Source organism: Aplysia californica, unplaced genomic scaffold, assembly GCF_000002075.1.
Source record: "Aplysia californica isolate F4 #8 unplaced genomic scaffold, AplCal3.0 scaffold00355, whole genome shotgun sequence".
Classification (NCBI taxonomy): domain Eukaryota; kingdom Metazoa; phylum Mollusca; class Gastropoda; order Aplysiida; family Aplysiidae; genus Aplysia; species Aplysia californica.
In genome coordinates, this window is record NW_004797625.1 from 84838 (window position 1) to 94522 (window position 9685).

Genomic DNA, 9685 nt, shown 5'->3' on the forward strand with positions numbered 1-9685 from the left:
TAGCCCAATGTAGCCACTGGGCGCGTCATGAAGTACAATAACTCAATGTCTATGCTCTGATGGGTTTACTTTGGTAGTACTTTTAACCTTCCTCCTGTTCCTTTTTCTTCTCTTCTTCGCCATTCTCTTGTTTGAACCGGCGTCTGTGGTGCTTTTAGAAACAACTGTAGTAGCTATTACTATTATGCCCCTATCAACACGATTTAAACCATTTAGTAGACGAGTTTCCACCCTTCCTGTCAGGGGCAATCTGGGCTGAGAGGGATACAACTTCTCATCTGAAAGACCGAGATAGGCCACTCGATAAAAATTCTCTCCACATGGGAATTCAGCTGAAGTTTTTACAAATGGTGGAGAAGCCCCTCATTGCTACACCAGAGATGTTATAAAAACAGTTGAAGAGTTCAAAAGCAAAGCAGAAAGTGAGAAACAGCCTCATGTCACAGCAATCTGAGGAGAGACAAAAGGCAGAAAGCAGGTAAAAAAAACCCCCTCTAAACAACCAAAGTACTTTCTTTTTCAGCTTTTATTGAATTCAGTTTTGATTGTATCACATACATATATGTACACAATAATTCCAAGCTAAGGTAAAATATGTGATATAACCATTATGCTGTAAAATACTAGCAAAATCTGTACACAGTCTCTTCTGCCACTCATGGGAGGAGTAGCACAGTCTTGCAGCCAATGATGCATTCATTTCTTCTCACTTAAGATATTCATGGCCACTGTTTTTAATTACTTTTCAACTCATTTTTCACAATTTCAAAGATATTTTTTCACACAAATAACAAAATCTTGTCTAAGAGCATACACTGAACGTACAAACACACACACACACACACACTCACACACACACACAAGCATACACAGACACACATTAACCTACACATATCAACTGCCACTAAAAGACACTACATAGAAGGAAAAAAAAACCCAAAACACTGAATGAAAACTTCGACTTTGTTGCTAAAAATCAATTTGAAAAAAAAAAAAGGGCCAAAAATCATGAAACGTCTACCCTGACTTGGGCTGAGCTCGATTTTAAAAAATTGTAACTACAATTGTTTCCTCAACTTACAGTAAACGGAAATTCGAGTCACACTAACATCACATGCAGACTAAAAATGAATGCATTTACATAATATTTATTATACAAACACGAAAGGTACCCGCTCTGAGCAGAGAACTGTATTAGAGGACCGTAAGCGACCACATGGGTTTACCTGGAGCTACAACACTTATCCTAATCAAAAACGTAGTCCGACGATTACAAGTCACTGATCAGCAGCTCACACATCATGCCCATGATGACCTTCAACATGAACCTGTCCCGACTACCACCCTGCGTCCCTATAAAAATCTTCTAGGGGAACTGCTCCACACATTTGTGAAAAATCGTGGGGAAATCAGGTGCTCGTCAAAATAATGAAATCGAAGAAACAAGCACTTTTCAGTCATTTTGGCAATTTTTATCAAATTTTTGTTTTTTGGCTTAACACCACTGCTGTCCAATTAGGAACACATTTTTGGGTGGGATTTACTGAAAAATGTCGATTAAAGGCACAAAAAATGTAAATTTTCAGTTTCCAAGGACTATCAAGCTTTGGAAATAACCAAACTTTGGCTGCCATTTTCTCGCTAATTCTACTTTTCAAACCAGGAGACTTCACGTTTCTCAGTCTCAATTATCTTGACTTCTATTCAAAATAGATGGGCATTTTTTTTCACCCATAGCAAGGCAACTGAACAAGCTTTAAAATGAAACTGATAACTCCACATGCCCAAAAATTGACGAGCGCCCGATTCCACCACGTCGCCACACACTTCTCTATCAACTATAAATATAAATTAAAAAACTATAAATGATGATACATATAAGCACTTTTTAAACTTTTGAACTCATTGAAAGTTAATTAGCTCTTGCTGACAGAAACAACACCTAAACAACACTCCAACTGTTCTGACTGTGCCAAACTACGAGCGTAGACACAGTCTCCTATGAACTCAGTCATATCAAAGAGTGGCAACAGCAGGATGGATTATGTGGGTCACTTTTTTGTGGGGGTGAACATCTTTACTACTGCACATATCAACTTATGGTCGGCTCACAATCTAAGCATTTATGGACATATGTATGTTTGGCTATGATACCGCTCGAAACAATTTGAAGTTGCTGAAGTAATCCATACTACAATTCATGGAACCCCCCCCCCCCCCCCACCCATAAAAAAACAACAACCAAACAAAACATAAAAACCAAAAACAAAACCAACCAAACAAGCAACATTGCTAATAAAGCGAACCTTTTCGCCCCCCATATATTATTAGGAAAATACAACCCCAGGCAGATGGTAACAAAACTTTCACCCCCCCCCCCCCCCCACACACAAAGAAAACAAAAATGACTTAAAACATCCCACAGTTGTGGCTGAGCTAAGTATAGGTGATGCTACCAAGGCATATAAATTACAATCTTGACACTGAAACTGGTCGGTCACAAAAACACAACAGAACAAAACAAATCAAGAGTTCAGAAAAAGAATCATAGACTGCATAGAAATACAGTAAAGCACCAATGTGAAGCTGGAAGATCAGGGAACTGTCAACATGGCTCATTGCCCTGAACCAGACGATTGACATACATGGTTTATGTACATGTACATGCCCCCCCCCCCTCCTACACACATAAGCATACACACACACACACAAACACCCCCCCCTCCTACACACATACGCACACACACACACACACACAAACACCCCCCCCCTCCCCCAACACTTCAGCTCTTTTTATACATACACAATCAAATAAACTGCCCAGCAAACTCAAATCCATTTCCACACTACAACCCATACATTCTATTCAGATAAAGAAAAACCCATTTCATAAAACAGAAGGACAGCACACCCTTTTCGACAATCTCTCTCAAAGTACCATTACTGAGTAAAACATGAAAAAAAAGAGCACAGCAGTACAATTTATGATCACCATCATAGATCTATGGTTGAGGATTATGGTATATGAATGTAATAGCAAAATATCTCAAATGACAATCAGGAAAGCGGTTCATCTCCAAACCAGCAAGAATCACATATGTTCACATGCTCACTGGACGTCTACACCGAATAATGACAAAGTAAAAAAACAAAAAACAAAAGAAGACTTAGAAGCAAAAGTTCCAGCATCAGTGTCCTCGTCCTCACTGCTTGTGTGCAGCAGTATGAAAATAGGAACAATTCCTGATTAATATTCATCAATGGACAAAACCAGATGAGAAGGCCCGAAATCTAGGCCTATTTTACTACATTTTCATGCACCTTAAGACGTGACTTAACAACTCACCAGTGGAAAGCACTCAATCCTTTGGTCTATTGCATCCTGTCAAAACATAGATTATAATTATATCTGATTTCCTTGTAGGTTTTTCTTTAACTGTGTATTTCTTAAAACTAGTATTTCTCAGATCATTATAACAATATAACACCTGCTGATGTCTTCACGATCTTATTACTTCACAATTCTTCTTTTTTTTTTACATACAAGGCCAAAACGTCGGGAAAGATTATAAAAAAAAGTTGCCACACATAGCTGTAGACATACTCAGTCCCTACATACGATTATGATGGTCCAAAGGACAGGAACCCATGAACTCACACGGATACAAAATCAGTATCATCTGAGTCATTTCTAACCTGTTTCAAGGCATAGACTTTACACCACTTTTACACATTTCCCTTTAGAGATTCTATTCTTTACATTAACGTCCAATATCAAAGAAAAGAACAGAGGAGAAAACCAATGAGAATTTTCTACAGAATATCATATTGTGCTTCATCACTCAAAGTCTCTCGGTGGGATAGGAGAAAAAATCACAGACACCAGTGTATGTTCCTGCCACAGGTGTTCCAACCAAACCTGCTCCCAGGACCACAATTCACCAAATCAAGCACATAAGTAATTATTTCTTTGCGGATGTTCAGTCATTGCAGTGGGAACTTGTATCCCTTCGGGCCCCCATGGGACTGACCTCAAGGGAAAAGATACAAGCACATCTGTGACAAGACACAACTGTAGACATAAACTTACACAGCAAAGTCTCGAGTGACACAGAATCTTCCAACACACAGGAAAGAAGGCAACAAGGTCTGTAGAGTTTCCCAGCACAGACATGCACAAGGATACCACAGCAGAAGAAGAAACAGTTGAGCTTTTCAAATAGGGGCAAAACGGATACAGAACAGAACTGCCTGCTTGTTCAATGCAACCTCCGGCTTTCCATTACCTTAAATCTAACACTGAAGAATGGGTCTCTGCTTTCTTGTGTCTAGATACAACATTTTGCACGTAACATATTCACATAAGGTCTTTGTAAAACTGAGAGCATCATTCAGCAGTTTTCTTTACTAAAAATCAGTAAGTCTAAAAACCATAATAATTTTTCATAGTGCAGTTATACATTTTGTGACTTACAATTGCAATAAAATAATGAAGCAAAATATCTCTGAAGCCCGATATCAGCATTGATTTTTTTTCTTTCCATAGTGGCACTGATTAATAGAGATAATGGAAAATGAACAGTGAACAAGGACCAGATATTTCAATGTTACTCTTCACTAACAAAGAAAACTGGCCACAAAAGTTGTCACATTCTCTGTGCTCTATGCTATCTCAAATGTCGTTGGGTCTTCCACACAGAATGAGATTAGAAAAATCTGAAACAAGTCCATTACAGGTACAAATAGAAAGATCCATGATGTATTCTTTCTATTTATCTCATCTTCATAACGCATGAGATGATTTACATCAACTTTTTGTACAGGGAGGAAGTTGCAAGATAAAAGAAAAACAAGTTTGAATAGAGCCTACAAATATGACATTTATGCTTGGGCCAAAGAAAGGAGTACCCTAGAGTCCATTTTGTGCAATTATTTAGAAAAAAAACCAAAAGAATATTTGCTGAAAAAAATAGTCTCAAGAATAAAAAAACCAGCACAAAATTGAAAACCCCCAACCCAATTTGTGACGATGAAAAATTAAATTAAAATATAAAATGATTTTCTATGACTAGAAAAACATGGAAGTCTCTCCTCATGCCTACCCCCCCCCCCCAAACCAAACAATATTGGCTTTTTCAACAACAGAGTGCTCATCAGTCACTTTTGGTAGTCACACAGAAAATGTTTTAAAAAAGCAGAAAGAACTAAAGTACTAACATAGACAAACTGTGAACTGGCTGGAAGAAAGAAGTCAGCCTCTGCTACTCTCACAAGGAGCATGTCCCCCACAAGGCACAAAACAAGTCAACAAAAGGCCTCAGAACTTATGTATCAGTCCGTGGATACATAAAGAGTGGGAGGAAAACCAGGTGGGAGGAACGAAAGTCAAAACATGTCATAGAGTGAAAACGTGAAAGAGGAATTGCCACATTGCTTGCCCACAGTGAAAAAAACAACAAAATTCCATGTAATGGACATTATTTAGGGGTTCTACACCCCCCCCCCCCCCCGAATTAAAATAAAACATTCAGAATATTGAATATTTCTAGAATATCAGAAGTTCACTAGAATGTGGATGCCCTAACTTATAGTGAAGGCATGCCAACTGTGAGGGGATTAACAGAAAAACATTGTGACAGCAACAAAATGCGGCGCCATGCGGTTCTAGAGTCCTGCCTGGAATAAGGTCGAGGGTAAATGCACAACAAGCCTGTACACATAACATAAAGCTGCCAAAATGGATAGGGGCCAGGAAAAAAGAGGGGGATGAGGGGAAATCCAAGCAAACAATTTTCACATCAAAAGTCAGTCTCTTTTCCCTTCAGTGAGAAGGCAAGAACAAGCAAACGCCACGCACAAAAAGAACCCAACTTATCTCCACTGACGGAAATAGTGGAAGTGAGCGACACTGTTCACTCTAAACAAAAGATGGGAGCCCAAGACGACAAACGATGTGTCAAAACAGAGCAGACTTCTGCATAAAACACCTCTGGATCCATAACAACAAGAACAACAACATCACACAACACTCAGCACAAACATGGAACAGTATGACTTGTAACCATCTATGAGCACACAATACAAAAGTATAGATTTTCTTAACAGACACAAACACATCTGTGTACTAAGAATACCAGGACAGGCATATTGTGTGGGCGTGGTAGCTTCCACAAAACACCTCAGACTTCTGTCAGACTTAACTCATAAAACATAACATGACTGAGTATAGGACATATCTAGAGGCAAATGACTAAACTCCACAGGCTGGGAGGAAAGCAGACGCTGGACATTTCAAGTCAAATCTTTAAGCAGTATCTCGACCTCTGGATTATATAAGCAGTATGTACAATGAATATTTACAAAAAAAGAGAAAGAAAAACAGCTACAAAATCCCAATCATAACCAAGACAAAAATTTGTTTACAAAGCTGAAAACATTTCAAAATGCATTTCAAGTCTATGTATGTACATGGCAGCTTTGCTCATTTTACAGACTGAGTACAAAGAGAAAAAAAAACTTCAACAAATCAACGAATGAACATAAGTAAAAGGTTATATTGAGGTGTGGAAAATCATGCAATGACATGAAATTCATGAGCCAGTGAGAAATTCAAACATACTCCCTCACCTTTCCTTCCCCATACATTCTAACATCTACTCATATTTCTATACTACTTCTCTCAGACATTCAAGCAACTTCCAGTGAGCTCCAGATTATTGTTTCTCCAGCATGCAGTCTCCGACAGTGTGACTATCTCAGGAAAACACACTGTCTGAGACGCACAGCAACACTCACTCACTCACCCAATAACTTCATTTATTCAACATCAATGTCTGGAGATGGAAATCGGTGGGCCAAGGCACCCATCACCAGCATAAAAGAACTGAGAATCTATTGCTCCTGGAAGCAAATTTGGCAAGAACGTGAAGCAGAGATACACCAGACGCTGCTCACAGGGAAAACACCAACAGTCCGATGTAACAGCAAAAGGGAGCGTGTGAAGTCATCTTATGAAAGCACCAGGCTCTGTGAGCCCCACACTAGGAGTTCTTTCAGGTTCTTCGTCTTTACTGTACCTCCAAACACTTTCTACTCCTTTCGCTTTTCAACCACAGAATTTTTCTCAAAATAACTTTATACACTTTTCCACAGTTTCCTGAATTTTCTCACACACTGACTTTTCCTCTGACAACATTCAAACTTTTTTCTCAACAACTTTCCCATATCATTTCCAAAAGATTTCCAACTTTTACACACACGTCCATTGACACAAAATTTTCTTGAGCTGTACATTTATGTTGCAAACATAATTGTAAGCATTGTGAAGTTGTCGTACGCCTCTACAACACTAAAAATCAGATCTCGCAACTATCCAGACTTCTGAATATTCTATTGGGCGCCTTACTCAGTATAAACCCATATGCACACATTCATAGACATGCATCACCACAAATAATTACTATTTCCTGCTTCCTGCAACTTCATACAAATTCACGCTTAAAACTTTTCCTTTATACACAAGCAGATAAGACTAAGGTACATTAAAAGCTTGAATGCCTGTAAAATTCTTCTAAAATACTGACACATTCCAAAGTGGCACATGACCGTACAACCGTGAGAAAAAAGTCTTAGTTTAAAAAAAAATCAGTGACTCTTCTCTTTGATCCCATAGGGGTCATAGTTTTCCAGATTCTAATCGAGGGAAGTATGAACAGAAGCAGAATGTGCAGTGAACTTATTACGGCTCTGTGCTGCCTCAGTGCCCCTCCCCTATTTGTAAAAGACGGCATCACATCACTTAAAAGCACATGTAAGGAAAAAGTCATCCGCCAGTAGGGGCATTATGCGTACACACTTGGAAAACAACAACTGAACTTATGGCGAGTTCCTTCTTTGAGCCAGTGCTGAGTTCCTTCTTTGGGCTATGGTGGCCAACAGAACTAAAGATGCTGCAGTAGCCAGAGCGTGAAGCAGAACAGATGACACAGGGAAAAACTGGACCAACCTGACACGAGGTAAAGGCAGTCAACCCAAGAATATGCTGGCACCCCAGAGGAAGAAAGAAAATTGAGGAAAACGTCATTCAAAAGGTCACATTGTTGAACATGGCAAAGGGAAGAGTCCAGCTCACAATCTTTGATCATGAACCTGACAGCCCAATAAATATTCAATCCACAGCTAATGTCGAAAGCACTGCAAAGTACTGAACACGACACACACAGCATCCTTAGACTCCATTTTAAAAATGTTTGGTGGGTAGTTCAGTCTGCTTACATTCGAGTCAATTACGACCTTCTACTTCTTTTTCACCATCTGTGTACTGTTCTGTCTGCTTGCGTCACACTGCGGAAACACCAACATGGCACACCACAGGGGCAGCAACTCTGTATATTCCCCACAGGGTAACGAGTTTCCTGAGTTTGTTTCCCATCAACTGCTGGTGCCAAAGTTTTGGGCAGACACACAAGGCCAAGTTGTGTCCTGGGAAAACAAACCACTCTTTTGCACTGACAGCCCAAGCCGGTGCACTCTCAGAGAAAGTTCAGTGGGTAGAGAGGTGGAAGGGACAGGGGTCAGAGGTCAGAAGGTCACGGTTAACGCTTGAGACTAGCAGTTGGTCGTCCCTTCCATGGCAGCTGAGACCTGATCCAGCTTGTAGGTCAGCTTGCTCTTTTTGGCGAACTCATCATCCTCCAGGGCAGCCACAATCTGTGGTAAAGCAAGACGTTCATCAGTTTTCATCTCGAGCAACCCAAGTATCGTTCTTATAAATAAAAGCATAAACGGTAAACCATTAATCGTGACTTGTGGTGCACACAAAACTTTTCCTCTACATTTCATTTCATCAAGAACATGCTTCTTAGTTTGAGTAAAGATAAGCACATTGACACAATAATGGTCATTTTGTGCTGGGAAAAAGTAAGATAGACAGAAATAGCACAGGGAAAGTAAAGAAGTAGGACCTATCAGTGGCATCCTCCAACCTCCCGCCATCCAGATCATGAAAATCATTGACAAGACAATTACTATGACCATAGTGTGCTGTATTTGTTGAAGCATAACCCTCCAAGTGTCTAATACATAGCTTGTGGTGTCAGGGCAATCATATGACTCCGCCGTATTATGTTAGAAAATTCTTGAGAACAGGCAAACCAAGCAAGTAAAGGTCATAACTTAAACAATTTCAGAAAGAGGACTGTAAATAGGAAGAAGTACTCATTTGAGAAAGAGTTAAAATGTTTGACAATACACAAAAGGAGATAAAAAGAATTGAAATCATCATTATCATCATCCAGTGCCAGATCTGCGACAGACATCGGCGATCATGGTTTTCCATTCATTCCTTTGCTTGAATGCTCTCAAAAAAGCTACATTTCCCTGATCTTTCCCTGTTACTATTTTTAAGGATTGCGCTCATTTTATTGGAACTAGCCTTAGCCACTGTAGTTCTCCTTTTTACTTTTGTGGAACATTTGGCGTCAGATGTTATCATATATCCTAGATATTTAAACTGTTGGACTTGTTTGATCTTTTCACCTTTGCTAATGAGATTACAACTAGGGTCTGCTGCTATTTTGGATATTACTACGCATTGTTTTCTTTACATTCAACAATAATCCTTTACGTTCACTTTCTGTTATAACAGTATCTAGAAGCAATTGAAAGTCCTTTTCGGAGCCTGCTA

The 9685-nt window shown here is 39.4% G+C and overlaps 1 protein-coding gene across 1 annotated transcript in view; it reads right to left on the minus strand.

Moving 5' to 3' along the window:
* Positions 1-508: 508 nt before the first annotated feature.
* LOC101854347 (plexin-A2) overlaps positions 509-9685 on the minus strand; it is a gene marked incomplete in the record, with an annotated part of 268808 nt that continues 259631 nt past the window's right edge. The window contains 1 exon segment of the mRNA XM_035970985.1: positions 509-8709. Coding sequence (XP_035826878.1) covers positions 8608-8709 — 102 coding nt within the window.